This window comes from Antechinus flavipes, chromosome X, assembly GCF_016432865.1.
Source record: "Antechinus flavipes isolate AdamAnt ecotype Samford, QLD, Australia chromosome X, AdamAnt_v2, whole genome shotgun sequence".
In the NCBI taxonomy this organism is placed as follows: Eukaryota; Metazoa; Chordata; class Mammalia; order Dasyuromorphia; family Dasyuridae; genus Antechinus; species Antechinus flavipes.
In genome coordinates this window covers 43551041-43572684 of record NC_067404.1, presented here as the reverse complement: position 1 = coordinate 43572684, position 21644 = coordinate 43551041, and the positions used below count along the sequence as shown (strand labels likewise).

At 39.9% G+C, this 21644-nt stretch overlaps 1 protein-coding gene across 2 annotated transcripts in view; it reads right to left on the bottom strand.

Annotated features, from left to right (window-relative positions):
* Nucleotides 1-182: 182 nt before the first annotated feature.
* HS6ST2 (heparan sulfate 6-O-sulfotransferase 2) overlaps nucleotides 183-21644 on the bottom strand; it is a 278257-nt gene continuing 256795 nt past the window's right edge. For both annotated transcript variants that reach the window (XM_051968698.1, XM_051968699.1), the window contains one exon: nucleotides 183-4142. In XM_051968698.1, coding sequence (XP_051824658.1) covers nucleotides 3446-4142 — 697 coding nt within the window. In that variant the 3' untranslated portion in view covers nucleotides 183-3445. The remainder of the gene's footprint in view (nucleotides 4143-21644) is intronic.

Here is a 21644-nt window from a genome sequence, read left to right as displayed (position 1 = left end):
AAAATGAAGGGGTCTGAATGAGACAATCTCTGGTTTCCATCCCAATAGACCTGAGATGATGAGGATGAAGATGGTGTCTTGCTGGAAAGTTGAAAAATGGCATTGCTCGAGAGAAGTCTTTGATAATTTGTGGTGCCGCAGTTTTAGCAGTCAAAACCCCCCAAAATAATGACATCCAAGACTGCAGTTAAATTTTATTTCACTTCTATTATTACGTTACACCATCAAAATCATTGGAATGGTTTGTAAATCTACATAACTGGATGGATGTCTACAAGGAAAACCAAGAGGATTTCTATGATGATGATAAACCTGTATCCTCATATTCAGACATCCCCATATATACAATAAACAGGCTAGACAAAGAAAACATATCAAATCGTTATAAACCATGCACACCACAGCATTAACACAATACACATCCTTAGCAACAGGCTCAAGTTTTGTCCCGTTTATGACCTTGCTTCTCTCTTTTCAAAGCAAACATTTTCATTTTCAAGGACTCCCACACAGGCAAGATACCACCATCCTGGTATGTGAAATCTTCATGGGAAAATTCTCACCATACAGGAAGTGATGCTTGCTCTATCCATTCAACATCTTCCTTTGACTTCTGAGTGGGTTTCATTTTGGTCCACTCTCCCCATCGGTCAGTTCTCAGCATCCCGGGACTGCAATACTATATCACATATAACAGAGCCTTTTAGCTATGCTGACACGAGCACAAAGCAATAGAAAGGAAGTTTAAAGCCAATTTTCTGCTTCTTGTTGAAACTTTTTTGACAGAATATCACTGATGAAAATAGATAGCGCAAGCAAGAAGTGGACATGTGGTGACCAGAAAATAACAAGACTGATGGAAATAAATAGACCCAAACTTACACAATCAAATGAGTCAGATGGTTTAGAATTGGGGTGGGCCTCATACTTAATCTCCTCCAACCCCCTTTATTTTAGAGGGGGAAACTGAGGCCCAAAGAGGAAAAGATCCCCAGATTGTATGATCATACATAGATCTTGAACTAGAAGAGACCTCAGAAGCCATCTTGCTCATTTTGTTTGTTTTACAGAGGAGAAAACTGAGGCCCAGGGAGTTTATACAGGTGGGACTTGAACTCTGAGCCCAGAGTGAGTGGTCTGCCCACTGTACCACACTGCCTCCCATAGCTAGGAAACAGAGCTGGAATTTGAATCCAGACCCTCTGATTACAAATTTAGGGCTATTTTCCACTACACCACCTAGCATTCAGTGAGTGTTGCCCCTTGCAAGCAGTCCCCTTGGAAAGCTACACGTGTGTAGCAGTCAGTGCTGAGCCTATTTATGGGACTTCTCTTTGGGAACTGCTATTAGAAAGAGAAAATCCATCTCACTGCTTTAGAGCTATACTTTTTTGGGGGGAGGAGGGTTGAAATCATTCTTCCCCAGGTCGATCATTTGTCTTATTCCCCAGACTCGATTGTCAATGACATTTGGCTGTTTCCAACAATTAACTCCACCCTCCAAAGACAAATGATTTGCCACCATGGAGGTGATCCAGAATAATGCTGTAAATGCTGGCAAACCTCTTTGGAATTACTGAATACACCCCTTCCAAGGGGCCTTCTGTGAAGAACAATATTCATTCAGAGGTTCTGATCTGTTTGTTAAACCCTCAGTCTTATTACCTTCTAGTCATCCCCCTCCCCATGAGTATGAAACCCACTGAAAATACAGATATCCATTACTCTCCAATATCAATAACAAGAGGGTTAGTCAGCCAGCATAAGTCTTTAAAAGCATAACAAAGCTTGTAAAAGAGAAAATTCCAACAAATACAAATACTTGATAATATAGAAAACTTAGGACCTCACTCGATTCACACCAATATCTTCCTTGTTTTTTTTTGGGGGGGGCATAGAAATGTATATCATCCAAATATTTTTCTCTAGTCATGTGGTCTCCAAGACCTTTGATTTGTATTCACTTTAAGCTCAGCTGCAGGACACTTCTTTTCAGGCTGCCCAAAGTACCGAAGGTATAGTCTTTCATGCTACTGTATAAGTATAGATCTGCTCACACACATGAAAACATTTTATAGTTTTATGGTTATCAGGATCTGTGACCACTAAAAAGGATGACTTCACTTCAAGGATGCATGATTTCATCAGTGCTGCGACTCCTTCACCAACACAGATTATAAACCTCCCTTGACTTAGCAGCTCATCTTAGCATGTTTCTGTGGCTGAAAAAAGAAATCATCCCCTGGTGGCCGAATCTGGTGATGAACCTCTTCAAACTCGGCTCAGCTGGTCCTTGAATAATGGACACGTTGCTCTGCCGCCAGGACTCTACTAATATACATAACTAATACTCAAGAAATAGCTAGTCCAATTGGATGTGGTACAGTAAAATGCACTAAAAACAAATGTGTCAAGTTTCAATTTATTTCCATTCGATGATGAAAAATGTCAGCCACTGTTCTGGACTGATTCACGAGCTTGGAGAGAAGGGCAGCACTATATACACAGTAATATGATGATTTCATCAAATGAAAGTCCCGATTGGAATCCGGTATCTTGAACCATAGGCAGTAGCTTGTATTTAACATGGAAAGATGACAGGTGGTCAAATAGAAATGAGCACAATATGAAGAAACCTTTCCTGAATGGGGAGTGAGATTCAAACCGTTACAGAATGCTTGAAATTACAGTGCCCTAAAAATGTTGGTCTTCCGTTCTTTACATTGGAGTTCAGCAAAACAGCATTTGTTTTGTTGTTGTTGATCTTCTTTTTCTTCTTCTTTTTTTTTTTTCTTAGTATGAGAGACATCCAAGTTTTAAAGTCTTTAATAACTGTGGGTAGAAACATTTGGATATTTTGAATATTTCTTTATTGGACTTCTTTTTTGAGTTTAGAAACCAAGATTGACATCTATCAAATTTCCATAAATTTAGAATTTTCTTTAGTTTGGCAAATGTCACTAGTAGTTGGTGTTCTATTCAAATAGTCTTTTAAAAAATGAAAAAAAAAAGATGTTCCCTTTTATTTATTGATTTTGTTCTTACATTCACGCTTATCACTGGAAAGATATTTGTGTCCAAGATTGAGTCACATCATGAATAATTTAAACACCAATTCTTAGGCATAGGTTAAAGGATCACATTTTGTCTTTTCATTTTGTATCCATAACTAATTTAAGGACTCCTTGAAATATCTAAGCATCAATTTCTGGTGAGTCTGGTTTGGCATTTTGATTTCATAAGTAGTCCCAAATTTAATTACACATTAAGATTGTTTTACCCACGCATGGTATAACATGAAATTGAAAGGCATCTGCAGAGGCAACATTTGAACGGTTTTTGCTTCCCCATTTAGGGAAGAAGAATATGTTTGGAGTGTTTCACTTTCTAAAAATTTTGTCTTCGTTGGGTACTTTGGGGTTCAAGACGAGGTTTCCCTTCCTGATTACCGCCATTTTTCGACATCCTCTACGTAATCGGAAGTCGCGTTGTCGGTTTGATCGCGCTTGTGAGCATGCCTGGTCTTCAGAATTTTTCGTTGCTCTTGACGCTTCCGTCGAGCTTCCTGATGATCTTTCTGTCTTGTAAACTGATATCTTTGCAGGAAAAGATCTTTTGCATACTCGTACAATTCCATATCTAAAAAGTTGAGGGCTTCAATCCGCTTTTGGGTCTGCTGATCTATTTCCACGCTGGATGCTCTCGTGTTGTTATACTGTGTAAAGGGCGAGATGAAGTTCATATTGAAGGTTTTCTCAAACAGATACTGAGTCTTCCTTTGAAACTCAGTGAGTCCAAAAAAAGCCATACATTTCAGGTTCTCTTTGGCACTGTCAAGAAGGACCTTGTTCCTCTGCTCTTCTGGCATCACGGACAGATTGTAACAGCCAACCAGACTCAGATCAGAAAGCATGCGGACTTGGCGATTATTGGCTAAATTGTAGGGACAGTCCATAAACTCCTTAAGAGAACAGCCAGACCAGTCGTCTCCCGTGTAACAGCTGGGGAGCTCTTCGATAGTAGGAGACCTTCCATCACAGACATGCAAAGAGGCTTTCCACGTTGCTCCTCTCTGAACGTGTCTCCATTCACTCAAATACCGGGATACAGGGTCACGAAGAATGGTGATATAGTAAAAGTTCCTACAAAAAAGCAGAAAGCAGATTTACAGGACTTGTGTTTAGCAGACATGCAAATCAAATCCCAGAGAATGTGATTGCCAAGAGAATACTTTTCCAGGAACTGGGACCTTTCTGTGTTTGTGAATTAGGGTTATAGATTTCAAGCAAGAAGGGACCTTAGAGGTCAAGTCCAACTACTTCATCTTGTAGATGAAGAAACTGAGACTTGGGGTTTTGAGTGGATTGCCCAAGTTTATATAGGGAAGACAGCAAAGTTGGGATTCAAACACAGGTCCTTTAACTCCAAATCCAAATGTCCTTTGTACCATGCAATACCTCTAATATTATGCCTTCTATTTCTCTCCTTCATGCCTTCCTCCATTCTCCAACCCATTCAATTTAGGAATCTATTCCACTGAATCATAGGAGTATAGTTCTAGAGCTGGAATGGATCTCAGAGGCCATATAGTCTAACTACATCTGTCCTCCTACCTTCAGGTGTATTATCTTATCTAATAGAAGTGCTTAATAAACATTTGCTGAACTGAACATCCAAGCATGTGGAGAAGCTCGCTTGTCACTCCTCCCTGAACATCCCTTGCCTCATTCAGGTGTCAGTTAATAGGACTGAGAGAGATGATGATGCAGTAAAAACTCTGAGGATGAGATGCCTTTTGGGCAGACAAGGGGTCAGAAGAGACGCAAAATTCTAGACTGCATTAAAATTTGCAGGACCTGGGACAATGATAAAGAGTACTTACAAAAAAGTATACTCTCTGTTTAGCCTAGTAATTTGAATGATTTTAGAAACACAGATCATTAAAGCTGGAGGGGACCTTAGGGACTATCCAGGCCAAAGGCTTCATTTAATAGGTGGGGAAAATGAAGGTCAGCCTGGAGTGCCTTGGCCCAGGATTTTCCCACATATATGTATAATATATAGAAACAGGTAGTGATAATTATAGCTAATAAATAACAATTCATGGTAACAGATATTCAAAGTATCAACTGCAAATATTCCATTATCTAATTTTAAATTAGGTTAATAAGCTTTCTAACCATATCAATTCTGGGGGATCATCTTTCTATAACTGTCATGTTTATAGGTTAGATAGACAGGTTAATTTCATCGAAAGGTTTCTTAAAACAGTTATATTCAAAGACTTTGTTAAACATCTGTACCCATTTGGCTCTTGGGAAGTCTGGAATACAGTAAAAGGTTTCTGGCCCTCCTCCATGTGTCCACACAGGGGAGGATACTGTCCCCAGCACTGCAAGAATCAACATGTTCAGCCTGGGTTTGTTTTTCCAAGAATAGCCACTAGATGTCACTGTTTCACAGGAGGCTGCCCATAAGCCCAGCAAAACTGTTTCCTTGCCCCATCCTTCAAGAGGGCGCTGGATCAGAAATGGCCATTGGGTCTGGAACACTGAAAAAATGTTGTGCAATTTCCCCCCAAAACTGCTTATGGATAGGGCGAAGGGGTGAGAGTGGAGAGAAAGGAACTAAAATGTCTTGCAAATACAACAGATTTAACCTTGGAATATTTCAAATTATCCGAGATGGAGGGGACTATGTGTTCCCTTGGTGATGGCAACTTGTACCTGGAATGGCATGGGCATCTAGGCACATACACTTGACTTTTCTGGCATCATTCATTCATTCATTCATCTTTACTTGTAGGTCAACTCATTTCATCAACCCATAAATGGGTTGGGTAATGTGAATCCTGGTCCTTTTATACTATAAATTAAAGAATTTATAGTATATAAGCCTTTAGGGGCCACTATAGCTCAAAATTAATGGTCTCCATCATTTATCCCCCTTACCTTCCTTAGTTCCAAAAAAGAGGCCCTACAAGGGATCTCCTCTTAGTCATTGCCCACATTCAACACACTCACCTCCTCAGGGATTGCTATTACCATGCTTTCTTCTTCCTAACTCTCTTCTCGTTTGCCCCATAGTTTATCAGAGCTGAATAGGCCCTGCCTGAAACCTGTTGAATACCTTAGTTTAAAAAAGATCAAGGTCTCCCACTGCATCCAGGGTCATCTCCAGTTGTCCTGATCTACATCTAGCTACTAGCCCCAGCTGGCTCCGGAGGGGAAAGTGAGGCCTGTGACCTTGCCCAGCCCTCCCTCACAAGTCCAATTCATTTGCAAGTCACAGCATCAACTCCCTGATGTCACAGCCACAGAACAAAGGACAAATAACAAAAGGTTCTTCTGACTTCTAAAGTAGCAAAGGAGATAATCTCATCAACTCATCATCCTAATGTGATAACAGAAACCTTAGGTGTCCCTTCTGGGATCTACCTCTAATTCCCAGGCCACATATGCATTTATAATAAGTGTCTCCTGAGACAATAGAAATTTGGACTTTTTATCCTATTGTATGAAGTTGTATAATTTAAATAAAATAATAAAAACATAGTGCAGATATGGTCAGTATAAAATTTCTGGCACCAATGGGATATTATTAATAGCTGACATCTGTGTAATTTTCTAGCTCACCAACAAATCTGATCCCTTTGATCCATGTTTTAGTCTCATTTTAGAGATCAAAACATGGGCCCAGAACTCACAGGTAGAAAGGGATAAAGATAGAACTGGCACAATAATAAGAGCATAGCGTCTGGGAAAGAATTGAAAGATTATCTAATCTAACTTATTTTACAAAGGAAGAAACTGAAGCCAGAGAGGAAAAAATGACATCTCTAAGGTGATCCAATAAGTGGTAAGGCTAGGGGGCCCTCCTTCCTTTTCTCCCTCTGGTTGGAAAAGGTGGTAATGGATACCTGAGATCTACCATTCAACACTACCCAGGGAACTCTCCTCCTCCCTTCCTATCCAGTTACTTTTTTGGATTTCATCATCAATCTGTAGGATGAACTCAACCTGAAAACTTATAATTCATTACTCTATCCCTGAGGTTTCTCCTTCCCCTCAGGGGGAAGGAATGGAGTATGGATGGACTCCTTTCTCCCAGATCCTCCATTATTTAAGAAGAGGTACCCAAGGAATTCTCATGAGTAATCATTTCCCATTCAGATTTCAAGTCTTCATCATGTCCAGATGCCCTTTAACCTTCTCTCTCCCTCTACGGTCTTCCCTCAGTTTTTCATCTTCTTTTTATGTATTGTCTTCTCCCAGTAGATCGTATGTTCCTTGAGGATGGGATCTGCCTCTAACTCTGACTATATTGGGGTAGACAACACAATACAATATAATCTGTGTTGTTTACAGAATGCCAAATACAAAGCATATTAATATACTCAAATGGATCTAAGATCTTATCCATTTGGATGTTCTTTCCAATGGCTTATTTAGATCATAACCTACTATCCATGTCTGCCCTAAGTGGCTGATTCTTGTCCACATCCTCCCATAATTTCATCAGACGTAGTTCACCCAAGAGGCTGAAGGCCTTCCTCAATTTTTCTTGAGTTTGGTTCTTTTCTCTCTTTGGCCACACTCTCTGGAGTGGTTATGCCCCAAGACTTAGTGACTGATTAGATATGGGGGGAGTCATTCACTCCAGGGATGCCAAACTGAAATGACTAGAATAATGATCCCCAGCATCTCATGTGACTATTAAAAGCACACTCTGAAGGAACCATTACAGTTATTTTTCCCATGCTACAGATGAACTGTACAAAAAACTGAGATTCAGAGGTCCTGTTAACAAAGTCAAGGCTTTTCCCACAATACCACTGTTGCTTTCTATACTATGTATATACATGCACATATCCTCAATAGAGTTCTTCAAAAAATTACACTCTAACTTTTCCCTTACATGGTTTCTAACCCCTAATTTACTGTACCTCCCCTTTGTTTTTAGAGATGAGAAAACTGGAGCCCAAAACTGGAGTAAAGATATTAGTGGAGCATTCTGGCTAGCTTTCTATCATTCCTCACCCTCGTCACATGATCAGAGCATCTTTTCTTCCTATGTTATATTTCCTTGACAACACCATTTACATTTGTTTTTTCAAAGTTCTGTATTGGACATCTGGTATAGCCTGCATGAAAACGGGCTTCCTTCCCAACACGCACGCATACACACACACACACACACACACACACACACACACACACACACACCCTACATTACCTCTGCGTGATAGTCATTTTCAATTTTCCATAAATTTCTTCTCTCTTGGTCATATAGTAACATTGGTAAAAATTTGATATTTAAAAGATGGGTCTTTGTTTCTGGGAGAAAATAGGGAGTCACGGAAGGAGCTTTTCAACTTCCTGAAGGCAATGCAGTCCATTATTCCCCTTTCTTCATGTTTCATTCTAGGTCCAGCTCACTGCACTTCTGTACTGTCTGTCCCAGATCCACAGACTGTTGGATAAGCTCTATGTATTATCCGTCAAAATGCATTTCATATTCTGAGCAATAACCATTCTTCATCCACCGGTCTTTTCTCTCTCTGGCCACACTCTCTGGAGTGGTTATGCCCCAAGACTTAGTGACTGATTAGATATGGGGGGAGTCATTCACTCCAGGGATGCCAACTGAAATGACTAGAATAATGATCCCCAGCATCTCATGTGACTATTAAAAGCACACTCTGAAGGAACCATTACAGTTATTTTTCCCATGCTACAGATGAACTGTACAAGAAACTGAGATTCAGAGGTCCTGTTAACAAAGTCAAGGCTTTTCCCACAATACCACTGTTGCTTTCTATACTATGTATATACATGCACATATCCTCAATAGAGTTCTTCAAAAAGTTACACTCTAACTTTTCCCTTACATGGTTTCTAACCCTTAATTTACTGTGCCTCCCCTTTGTTTTTAGAGATGAGAAAACTGGAGCCCAAAGCAGGGAAATGACTTGCCTCAAAGTCAAAAGTCGACAATTGAGAACTCCATCAGACTAGCTGTAAAGAAATGGGGTAGGAGTAACTGCTTTTGCTTTTACATTTGCCATGACCTTGGATAGGATATTAAAACATATTGGAAAGAGCCCGTTACCTGGGAGCTGAAATTACCCATCTCTGAAGAGGAGAACTGTGGACCTTTAGGGAAGATGGTCTTGCCTCCTGGGACTCTATATGCACTTCAGAGTGAAGAGCTGGGAGAAGTCTATGTGACCTAGTGCTGGAGCATAGAAGGGGAGGTGGGTCCTTTCTCCTGCGGCTACTAGGGCAAAGAAAATTCTCTGGTATGACTACTATAATAAGCAGAGCTGCCCTCATTTGGAGAGACAACTCTCAGAAGAGAGATGGTGAACCCCAGCTGTTTTGTTTGACAGGACAATACTTATTCACTGCAAGAGAAGGAATTCTATAGGAAGGCAGGAGTCATTGAAAAGAAAGGAAAAGAGTATCTGGACAACATTGAAGAAAGAAAACAAAAAAGTTTGTGAGCGATGGCAAGGCTGATTGACTCCCTTGAGCTCATAGCTTACCGAGAGGCAATGGATAGAACACCACCTAGAGTCAGGGAGACAAATTCAAATCCTGCCTCAGATACTTATTAACAGTGTGAACTTAAGTAAGTTCCCCATCTGTAAAATGGGAGCATTAACAGCACTTACTTCCCAGGATTGTGAGGATCAAATAAAGCAATTTGTAAAGTGTTTAGCACTTTACTGGTGCATTGTGGGTGCTATATAAAGGCGAGTTATTACTACTACTACTACTACCACCACCACCACCACCACCACCACTACTGCTACTAATTCCTTCCTGTGTCCTTTTGCCTGTCTAAGGCACCACTCTCTCTGTGCTGAGCTCTGGCATGATTCTACCAATGATGTTCCAAATGTTTACTTGCCATTTTGAAAATATCAAATCTTAAATGGTCAAAGAATATGAACAATTTTCAGATGGAGAAATTGAAACTATTTCTAGCCATATAAAAAGGTGTTCCAAATCATTGTTGATCAGAGAAATGCAAATTAAGACAACTCTGAGATACCACTACACACCTCTCAGATTGGCTAAGATGACAGGAAAAGATAATGACAAATGTTGGAGGGGATGTGGGAAAACTGGGACACTGATGCATTGTTGCTGGAACTGTGAATGGATCCAGCCATTGTGGAGAGCAATTTGGAATTATGCTCAAAAAGTTATCAAACTGGGCATACCCTTTGATCCAGCAGTGCTACTACTGGGCTCATATCCCAAAGGGATCTTAAAGGAGGGAAAGATACCCATATGTGCAAGAATGTTTGTGGCAGCCCTCTTTGTAGTGGCCAGAAACCAGAAACTGAGTGCATGCCCATCAGTTGGAGGATGGCTGAATAAGTTATGGTACATAATGAAATATTATTGTTCTGTAAGAAATGACCAGCAGGAGGATTTCAGAGAGGCCTGGAGATGCTTACATGAACTGATGCTGAATGAAGGGAGCAGAACCAGGAGATCATCATACATGACAACAAGAAGATTATATGATGATTAATTCTGATGGGCATGGCTCTCTTCGACAATGAGGTGATTCAAATCAGTTTCAATTGTTCAGTGATGAAGAGAGCCATCTATACCCAGGGAGAGGACTGTGGGAACTGAGTGTGGACCACAACATAGCATTTTCACTCTTTTTGTTGTTTGCTTGTATTTTATTTTGCTTCTCTCTCTCTTTTTTTGTTAACTTGTTTAATTTGATTTTTCTTGTGTGGCAAGATAATTGTATATGTATGCATATATTAGATTTAACATATATTTCTGCCATGTTTAACATATATTGGACTACTTGCCATCTAGGAGAGGGCGTGGGGAAAGGGAGGGAAAATTGGAACACACGGTTTTGCAAGGGCCAATGGTGAAGGATTGTCCATTCATCTATTTTGAATAAAAAGCTTTAATAAAGAAAAAAAATCAAATCTTGTTTTGCCAACAAAACTGTATACTTTAAGGTCATAATAGGGACCGTAGAAGTCTATAACTGTAAGTCAATATAAATATATCTCTAATTATACCATAAGTCTATAACAACATTTTGATTTTGTGTTTGTAGGTTATGGGCAATACGAATACTAACATTTTTGCACTACACCACTGGATTAAGGAAGGACTATTTTATGAAACTGATTGTGGAAGAATAGGTCTTCTTCACTTGCTAATAATTATCTAAACTATCAGCCTGGAACCAAGAAGACCTGACTTTGAATTTTGCCTCATTCACCTACTAGTTGTGTAACCCTGGGAAAGTTACTTAACTGCTCTCTGCCTCAGTTTCCTCACCTGTAAAATGGGTGTGATATTAGCATCTATCTAGCAGTTTCATTAGAAGAATTAGAAAACATATTTAAGCATCTTCAGAACTTAAAGTACTATACAAATGCTAGCTATCATCTCTCCATAACTTTGTGACAATGACTCATGTACTAAGGGCCTTCTTTGCTTTCTTCTAATATCTAAGGGATGGTAGTAGACAATGTGAATAGTCTGTCAGTTGTCCTTTACTTTTCTTTATGTTTTTTCCCAGTTGCACATCTCCCTAATGACATCCATCCCATAACTTCTCTATCATTCCTCAACTCTAATATCAACTCAAAATTGCGCTCATGCCCACTATAGATCTCTCCATTGCCCTTCTCATGATCTACAGCTTTAATTCTTTGGACAGGGTAGTATTCCATTGCTCACAGCTATATATCATCACTGGAATAATATTGTTGTTAAAAAGATGGATCTTTGTTCCATCAAGAAGCTTGGAGTAATTAAAAACTCTGCATAATTTCCCAGAAGCCGTCTGCTCTCTGCTTCCTATTCAGTTCTGTACCACTGTTCATTTGTGGGGTGTGTCCCAGATATAGCTATAGGATGTTCATTTAATGGTACTGGATGATGGTCATTTTCATTGATTTGGTTTTCCCTGTATGAAGATTTTGCCCCAATTCTTTCAATGGATTATAAAATCTCATTTAGGTGAATCTGTAATGTTTCTGGGACTTAATATTGTAAATCTGCTACATTACTCTCTTTACCTTCTACATATATTGAAATAATACAAATCAACCTATAGGTACTATAATTGAATCAAAAGTAATTCTGTTGAAGAGGGAGTCAAATGGTGAATTTAGAGGCCTGTCATATTTCTTATGTACAGAAGGAAATCATTCGAAGATATTTAAAACAGCATAGGAATATTAGAGTTGGAAGGGACTTTTCCAACCCCACCATGGCTTAAAGGATGAAACTAGACACCCCTACCACCCCTATTTTTCCCATTTCCAAAGTCTGCTAGACCTGTGAGATACATGGTAGTGCTTTCTTTAGAGCCATTTCACAGAGAGATAATTAAGTAAGAGGATAGCCATCTAAAATAGGTTCTGAGGGCAGCCACACCATGGAACCTGGGACAACTTCATGTGAACTATTTTGAAGCCAAGCACCCTAAGGTTATTTTGGACAAACCATAACAACAATCCAGGTTATGACTGTTGCTTTTTTCAGAATAACACAGGGGAAAGTGTTTTCCTTCTTACTAACTTAAGGTTTCTTGCTCTCCTTTAGGCCACAAGTTCTTCTAAATGAATTGTAATATTGTTTGGAGTGGCTGAATGATATGAAATGTGAACATTGGCTCTTGCATAACAAGTAGAGTTCTAGAACAATGGATCCTGTGAGTTCTTTGGACCATAAAACTATCGCTCAGGAGATCTTTCTTTACAAGTGCCACAGAATCTCAAATTTTGGAATTGGGAGGGATTTTAGTGGCCAAATGGTTCAACCCATACTTGAAAAAGAATCTTTTCTGCAACAGCGATGTCAGAATCAGCAAACACTCAGTAAGGCCTGAAGATAAAATTGTAATTTGGGCATGTTTAACAAAATTAATAAAAATACAATATAACCTAGATAATGTTAATCTGAGGTTTTATGTCAATACGAGGCCAGGATGTTTTGAGTTTGACTGACAGTGCTCTACATCATAGTTGCTAAGTGGTTATATACTTCTCAGTCCCAGTCAGCCTTTGAAGACCTCCAGTGAGGGGAAACTTACTAATCTCATAGGGAGTTCATTACATTTTTGGATAACCCCCATCATTGGGAAGTTTCCCCTGACTTCATGCCCAAATCATTGCTCAGAGTTCTGTCCTCTGGAGTCGAGCGGTACAAAGCTAATCCCTCTTGAACAGATAGCCCTTCAAAATACTTGACAGGTATTTAGATTGCAAAAAGCACACTTACCACTGTACTGGGAAAAAGAAATGTTTCCAAAAAAGTAAACAAATGGAATGATATTCCATATAATTATCAATGAATGGCATTAATATAGGACTCTATAGTTTACCAAAAACATTACATACATTCTCTCAACAGCCTGGCAAAAAAAAGATGGGTAGTATAACCATTATTATTCTCCTTATAGAGGTGAAAAAAAACTGAGACTGAGATAAGTGAATGAGATGGTTATCTGAAATAAGCTCACAGATTTGGGGCTGGAAGGGACCTCATAAAGCACTTAATCCAATTATCTTATTTTATAGAGGCCCAGGGAGAGGAAGTGATTTTCACAAGATCATATATATATATATAGTAGGTAGCAGAGTTGGGATTCAAAATCAGACTTTTATGTCAAGTATAAACTATTAATAAACATTTATCAAATGCCTACCATGTGCCAGGCACTGTGCTAAGTGCTTTCTGATTACAAATCCAATGTTCTTCCAACTACACTAAAGCCGGATCATTAAATCTTTGTTGTCATTGCTCAGTCATTTCAGTCATGGCCAACGCTTTGTGACCCCGTTTGAGGTTTTCTTGGCAAAGATAGTAGAGTGGTTTGCCATTTCCTTTTCCAGCCCATTGTACAGATGAGGAAACTGAGGCAAACAGGATGAAGTAACTTGCTAAGAGTTACGCAGCTAATAGGTGTCTGAGGCCACATTTGAACTCAAGTCTTTCAGACTCCAGGTTGACTGCTCTATTCATAGCAACATCATCTAGTTGACTGGATCCTTAAATAATACAGCTTACATGATCATTTTAGGAATTAAAAAAAAAACTATTATCAATTGTGATTCTCTCACTCCCACCCCCCAATAGTCACTGATGTGATTAATAGGAAAGATTATTAAGGAGATCCAAAATGCAAGGAGAGAACAGGTTAAGCCCTCTATGAGGGGAATTTGTTATGTGGGAAGCATGGTTCAAAAGTATCTCTAGTAACATGCAGTCAACATTTTGAGGAGATGAATTTCTTCTTTTCACTTAGTAGTGTATTCAGCTCAATATTTTAGGAAGGATAGTAATTAAGAAGATGGTCATGAGGATAGTAAAAGAATTCAAAACCAGGTCATATGAAGAAGGAAATTTATGGAGGGCATGGGACTTGGCTTCAAGTATTTGAAAGGCTGTGAAAAAGGGATTAGACTTATTGAGTTTGGCCTGATATGGGCAAATTAGGAAAATTCAACAAGCATTTATTAAGTAGTTACTATGTGTCATATAAGCACTTCCTACAGGCCCCTAGGTGGCACTGCAGTGAATAGATCTCCAAGCCTAGAGTCAGGAACACTCATCTTTCTGAGTTCAAATCCAATCTCAGATACTTCATAGCTATGTGACCCTGGGCGAGTCGCTTCATACCCTGTTTGGCTCAGTTTCCTCAGATGAAAAATAATCTGGAGAGGGAAATGGCAAATGACTCCAGTATCTTTGCCAAGAAAGTCTCAAATGGGGTCACCAAGAGTCAGACATAACTGGAAATGACCAAAACATAACAGCATGTGCCAGAGACTGTGCTAGGTAGGTGCCAAGTTATATTCTACTAGAAGAACAAGCAGAAATTACAGAGAGGTTGATTTAAGCTTGGTGTAAGAAAGAAGTTCTTAACAATTTCTTAAGAAAGATGGCTACTTCAAAGTGCAAAGTGCTCAGGAAAGCAAAGGGCTCCTTCTCATTGGGGTTCTTTGAGCAGAAGCTGGATGTTTCCTTGTTGGGGATATTGGAGGAAGCTCCTCTTCAGGCCCAGGTTGGATCCCATGGCATCCTATTGGCCCAAAAGGAGCTAGTACCATTCCTGCTTAGCAAACACTTTTCTGATTTGTCAGTCTGACTATAGCTTTCATGTTTATATGGTTTCCTAGGGTTTGGGACATGTGTGTACCTCTGTTATAGCCCCAAGATAGGGAAAGTCATCCAGATTATCTGCCCAGAGATCACTTGGTCATTCCAAAGCTAAGAGCTGATTACAAATCCCAAACAGAGTTTACTGTTTGGGAAAGGCAAGCAGGCCCTCATTTGGGTGATTGGAAATGGATTGCCTCCTACAAAGTTCCAATACCAGAGAGGAATAAACCCCAGTGTTTGAGAGAGACATCGAGCCCTGACTGTGGAGCTTAAGGTACATGCAGTCACATGCTTAAAGGCCAAAAACACATCAGGGCCCTCCATTAATCAATCATTCTTACAACATGTCAATGGGAAGTCCAATTCAATTATACTATCCAAGCTACCCGAAGGGCTTTACACCCTTAACTCGTCCTTTCTCACAGGAGGAGGGTTTATTTCCCAGAGAGAGTGACCCAGAAAGAATTGGATTTAAGGCTCTTTCCCAAAGAGAACTTGCCCTTCAGGGTTGTTTATCAGGAGAGGGAACCTGAAAGGGATGCCTAGATGTCACTCCATGGGAGAAAGAAGAGTGGGCAAATAAAAATAGCACTGGGCTTTTAAGAATACCCTGCTTTCCAAATGACTTTCACATATATATCATCTCATTAGAAAGCATTAAGGTTTAATAGAAAGAAGCCTGCAATCGGAAGCTGGAAGGGACCAAATTCTAGTTGCTGCTTAGCCGCTAACTTGAAGTACGACAGAAGACTCTCTTCTCTTTGGGATCTTGTATCTTTCCTTATAAAATGAAGAGATAAGTATTCTCAAATGTCTCTTTCAGCTTCACCATTCTTGTCAATTAAGCAACAAGCATCTATTAAACACCTATCAAGTACCACGCACTGTACTGGCACTGGGATACAGAAGCTAAAGTCAGTCACTACATTTACATTCTGACACATATAAGACATGTGTATCTTACACAAAATACAACAAAATAGACACTAAGTAACCTTAAGGATCTTCACAATATTCCTATGAACTAGGCAGGAGAGGTCTTTTTATCCTTACTTGAAAAAGAAATCAAAGTCCAAAAGAGGGAACTGACTTGCCTAAGATGACACAGCTATTCAGTGGCAGGGCTAAAACTAAGGCTTGACACCAAGCTATAGGGAAGCAGAATCAGAAGGAAAAGACACACTGACAATTAGTTTGCCAATTCTATGCTTTTGCCCTGTTGGGAATCTCTGCTTTAAAGGCTGACTGTGGAACTGAGAACTATCAAATTCAAAGCTTTTCAGGAGTGTTCCTTTGTTGTTTTGTCCTTCCTTTTACAAGGGGACCAATGACATCAGGGACGTGATTCCATGACTTGCAAGTGAATTGGATTGAAGTGAGGAAGGGTTGGGCAAGGTCACCTGCTACCCTTTCCCTTCCAGAGCCATCAGGGACACTGACCATATAGAGATCAAAATGACTAGGGATTTTTTAAGAGCTGCAAGAATTATAGGTACCAGATTCTAGTAGCAGTTGTCTGGAAGCTCCAGCTCCACCCTTCCATTTACCCAAGCTTTTGGAGAACTCAAAGAAGCAATCCTGTCCAGAAACCTCAAAGAAGCCCGGAAAAATCAAGAAAAATGGAAAGAGAGGAGTGCCTTTTAATGGCAGGGGTTGCTTTCAATAGGAGACACACCATCCAGATTCTAGAGGAGTGAGGAAATAAACAGCTAATCATCCAGTTGCTAGAGGAGAAAGGAAATAAACAGCCAAGTAACTATGTAAATTTTAATCAATAAGCAAATATTTCTAAACACCTACTATGTGGCAGGCACTGTGCTAAACTCTAGGGATATAAAAAGAGGCAAAAGACAGTCCTTGACCTCAAGGAGATCCCAATATAATGAGGAAGACAACATGCAAATAAATGTGTACAAAAATGTAATATACAGGATAAATAGGAAATAATTAGAAGAAGGAAGGCATTGGAATGAAGAGAGAGTAGGGTAGACTTCCTGTAGATGATGGAATTTTAGTTGGGAGTTAAAGGAAGTAAGAGAGGTCAAAAATCAGAAGGAAAGAGGGAGACAATTCTAGGCATGGAGGGATAGGCAGAGAAAATGCCCAGAGCTGAGAGATGGACTTTGCTCATGGAACATCCAAGAGATTAGAGTCACCGCACTGAAAAGTACATAGTAGGGAGTATAGTGTAAAGACTAGAAGGGTAGAGGCTGGGTTATGGAGGGCTCTGAATGACATTTGTATTTGATTTTGGAGGCAAAAGGGAGCTAATGGAGTTTTGTGTGTGTGTGTGTGTGTGTGTGTGTGTGTGTGTGTGTGTGTGTGAAAGAGAGAGAGAGAGATGATTGAACACTTCACTTTGTTGGCAGAATGGATTGGTGTTGGAATCCTAGTATTAACTCAACTTGAAACAAGGTGATAACTCAAGGGAGATGTTAGAATCCTAGTGTTAACTCAATGTAATTGATACAATGCTTGTGTTCACACTAGTACTCATTGGAGTTCACAAGTATGGGAGAGTCACAAAGTAAACTTTGTAACTTTGTGAATTCACACCTCCCTTAGGTGTGCCTCCAGAAGGAGGAGTCAGCCTTTGGGAAATCATATATAAAGAGGCTCTTGGCTTCAGGTTAGTGAATTACTTCGGGAGAGAGTTCAGCTGAATTACATTGGAGAGGAGCACTCTGGGCCAGACACAGAGTACTCTGGGAGAGCCAGAAGGCCTCTCTCAGAGGCAAGAAAGATTCATTACAACTTTTACCTTGGTGCTGGCTGGAGGCAGAGGCAGAAGCAAAGGACAAAGCTGCAAGAGCTCTTTGGAGGCAAGACAGATTCAACTTGGTGCTGGCTGAAGGAAACAGAGGCAGAAACAAAGGACAAAGCTGCAAAAGCTCTTAGAACCAAGGAGAGAGAGAGGCCTCTAAGAAAAGCTAACTGGCCTATATTGGAGACAATAAAAGATCTGAACTTTTATCACCTGGCTGCGTTTTGGGTGATTATTACTCTTGACTGAAACTAAGGCTGCCTCCATAAAACCTCCCTGAGAAACCTGCTTTCTCACAGAGAGAACCATCTTATATTATATATTTTAAAGAAGAAAAAGAACACCACAGATTGGAGTATGGAGAAACTTTAGGCAGGGAGGCTAGTTTATTATTATTATTACAATTATTACAAGAATCCAGTGCTGAGGATGAGTATATACATCAGAATGGTGATGGTGTCAGAGTTAAAAAGGGGGCTTATTCAAGAGATGCTGTGAAGCTGAAATCAACAGATTTTGGTAACACTTTAGATATGAGAGGTGAGAGAGAGCAAAGAGTCCAGGATGGCTCCTGGGATGTGAACCTGAGGAAGTGTAATGGTGGTTCACTTGGTAGTAACAGGAAAGGTAAGAGGTGAAGAAGATTTAGGGGGAAAGATAATGAGGAGCATTTTGGACATGTTTAAGGTGTCTTGAACTGGATAGCCAGTTCAGGATGTCTGAAAGGTAGTAGGAGATATGAGATTGGAGATTGGCAGAGAGGCGATCAATGGCCCTAGAGCCATGAAAGAGTTGCAATGTTATAATATCTGGCTCCTGGGCTAACTTCCCAGAAACTTGATTCTGGAGGTAACTAGCACAAACCAGAAAGTGATAGCAGCAAGAAGGACTTTATGGCATCTGCTGGAAGTAACAATAATAGTAACCAGAGGAGCTTCTGGGAAAGAGCAATGTAGCAACAAAGAACTGATATGAACCCCAAATCCCAAAGGCCAGTTAGGGTCTCACCCAGAATAGGGAGGTTACAGGCAATATGACATATCCCTGAGGTGGTAGTGGTAGTGGTGATGGTGGTGACCTGTCCCAAGTTCATTGGACTAAGATGTGTTTTCCGTGTTCTATGCTTTTCAAACTGTTCTATGATTTCAAATCTTGTCAACCTGAGAGCTTATAAGAGCTGCTGATAGCTCTGTCTGAGTGGGGACAACAAACCAGAAGTGAATGGCACATACTGGGCACTTAATAAATCCCTCCTACCCTCCCTGTCTCCCTTCTTTCCCTCTTCCCTTTCTGCTTTCCTTTCATCTTTCTTTCTTTCCTTCTGTCCTTTTCTTCTTCCTTTGCTATTTTTCTCCTTCCCTCCTTCTTTCCCCTTCATTTTGCCTTCCCTCATTTCTTTCTTCCTCTTTTTCTCCCTTTCTTTTTTCTTCCTTCATTCTCTTTCTTTTGATCTTTTCCTCCTTCCTTCTCTCCTTTCTTTCCTTCCTTCCTTCCTTCCTTTTTCCTTCCCTCTTTTCTTCCATCTTTGCTTTTCTCCTTCTTTCCTTCTTTTCTTTCTTTCTTTTTCTTTCTTTCTTTCTTTCTTTCTTTCTTTCTTTCTTTCTTTCTTTCTTCTTTCTTTCTTTCTTCTTCCTTCCTTCTTTTCTTTCTTTCTTTCTTTCTTTCTTCTTTCTTTCTTCTTTCTTTCTTTCTTCTTTCTTTCTTTCTTTCTTCTTCCTTCCTTCTTTTCTTTCTTTCTTTCTTTCTTTCTTTCTTTCTTTCTTCTTCTTTCTTTCTTTCTTTCTTTCTTCTTCCTTCCTTCTTTCTTTCTTCTTCCTTCCTTTACTCTTTTTTTTCTTTCCCTCCTTCCTTCCTTCTCTCCTTCTTTTCTTCTTCCTTCCCTCTTTTTTCTTCCTTCCTTCCCTCCATTTCCTTCCTTCCTTCTTTCTTTCCTGCCTTCCTTCCTTCATGTTAGGGAGAAACAAAAAGATAAGACTGGAATTTATTTCAATATTTTAATATTGAGCTTTTGAATGATTCTGAGGAGTACCTCTGTATAGAATATGGTTAAAAAAAACAGAGAAATGTGGATAGCAACATCTTGAGCAGGGCCAAGAAACTCAACATTCAGGAGCCATATTTTTGGCCAATTTTCTAGGTTGTTCAAGGAGAATTATTCAAGGAAATCAGAAATCAGAGAGCTGAAAGGGATCCTAGGGGTCCCCAAACTCTTATTTTCCTGACAAAACTCAGAGAATGAAAGTGTCTTGTTCAAGGTTGCACCGCTAATGTGTCAGTGTCAGAGGCAGATTTGGAGACTTTGGCTCTCCCTGGGACCAGCATGGGAGTCTTTCCCCCATGATCTGTGGCCTCCCAAGTCAGTAACAATTTAATAGCATCCTTTACTAATAGCAAAGCACAGCTATTCTATGGAAACCAAGGGCTAGTCTTCCTTGTGGGGCTACTGTGTATGAGCCAGTTAAATGTTCTGAATCGGACTCTGCTCAGAGCAACCCAATTAAAATGCAGTAGCAGGAGTTGGTTTCCAGTTGGTTTTCTTCTTTTTTGTGGCACGCAAGCAGTACGCGGCAAGAGCTTCCACTCCCCGGAGCAGTGGTTTGCAAAACTGGAATGCTGGTAGTTTGTCATTTTCCAGAGCCTACTCACCCTTCCAAGAATCTTAGTGCCTCATTGATTCAGAACACAGTGCATAAAGATTTCATTTTGCCTGCACACACTGATTCCTTATGGGGGCTATCTGTTTGGCCATGGAAAAGTTTGCTTAGTCGAAAAATTTGGAGTTTGACATTCAGGAAATTACAGGCATCTGTAAAACACGATTGATGTGCCAACCCTAACATTTTCACTGCACGCATGGAGCTAGAATAACGAGGAGAAAGTGTGTGTTATCCCACATAAATTTCCTGATCTTTTAAGGAAACATTAGCTAGCTCTGAGAAACCCCGAAATGATGCTCAGGTATTTTAATGTCTGTGTATATTTGCATTCATTCTACAAAAGGGCTTCTTCTCCAGTGACCAAAAAGCCTTGAGGAACTTGAGGAAAAACACACACACACACACACACACACACACACACACACACACACACACAACATGTACACACATAAACACATATATACTTAGGGTTGATAATAGATTATGTTGATATCATATGCTACAGTTTGTAAAACTTTTCATATGTTATCATATTTGATCTTCACAACAGCCCTAGGAGGGAATGGACTATTAAAATCCCCATTTTATAGATGAGATTGAGGTCCATGGAAGTTATGTGTCTTGTTCAAGTTCACATGGTAAGCATCTAAGAAGGAGATTCAAATCCAAGTTTCTTAAATCCCTCCTTTCCCTTTCTTCACAGAGCCATCTCCTTATCTCAGAACCATATTACCTCTTGCTTTAGCTATAGCTACCTAATTAGTCTCCCTGCCAAAGTGATCTTCCTAAAACCCAAATCTGACCATGTCACTCCCCTACTAAAGAAATTCCTACGTGTTCCAAATATAAACTCCTCCATTTGACATTTTAAGCCCTTTTCAAGCTGGATCTACCTTCCCCTTCCAGCTTATATTACACACCTTTTCATATATCCTATAGTCCAGTCATACTGGCTTTCTTGCTATTCCTCAGCTATGACACTTGACCTCCCATTTTCATAATCAGACTCTGCACAAGCCGTCCCTCGTGACTGAAATTCTCTCCTTTCCTCTGGAA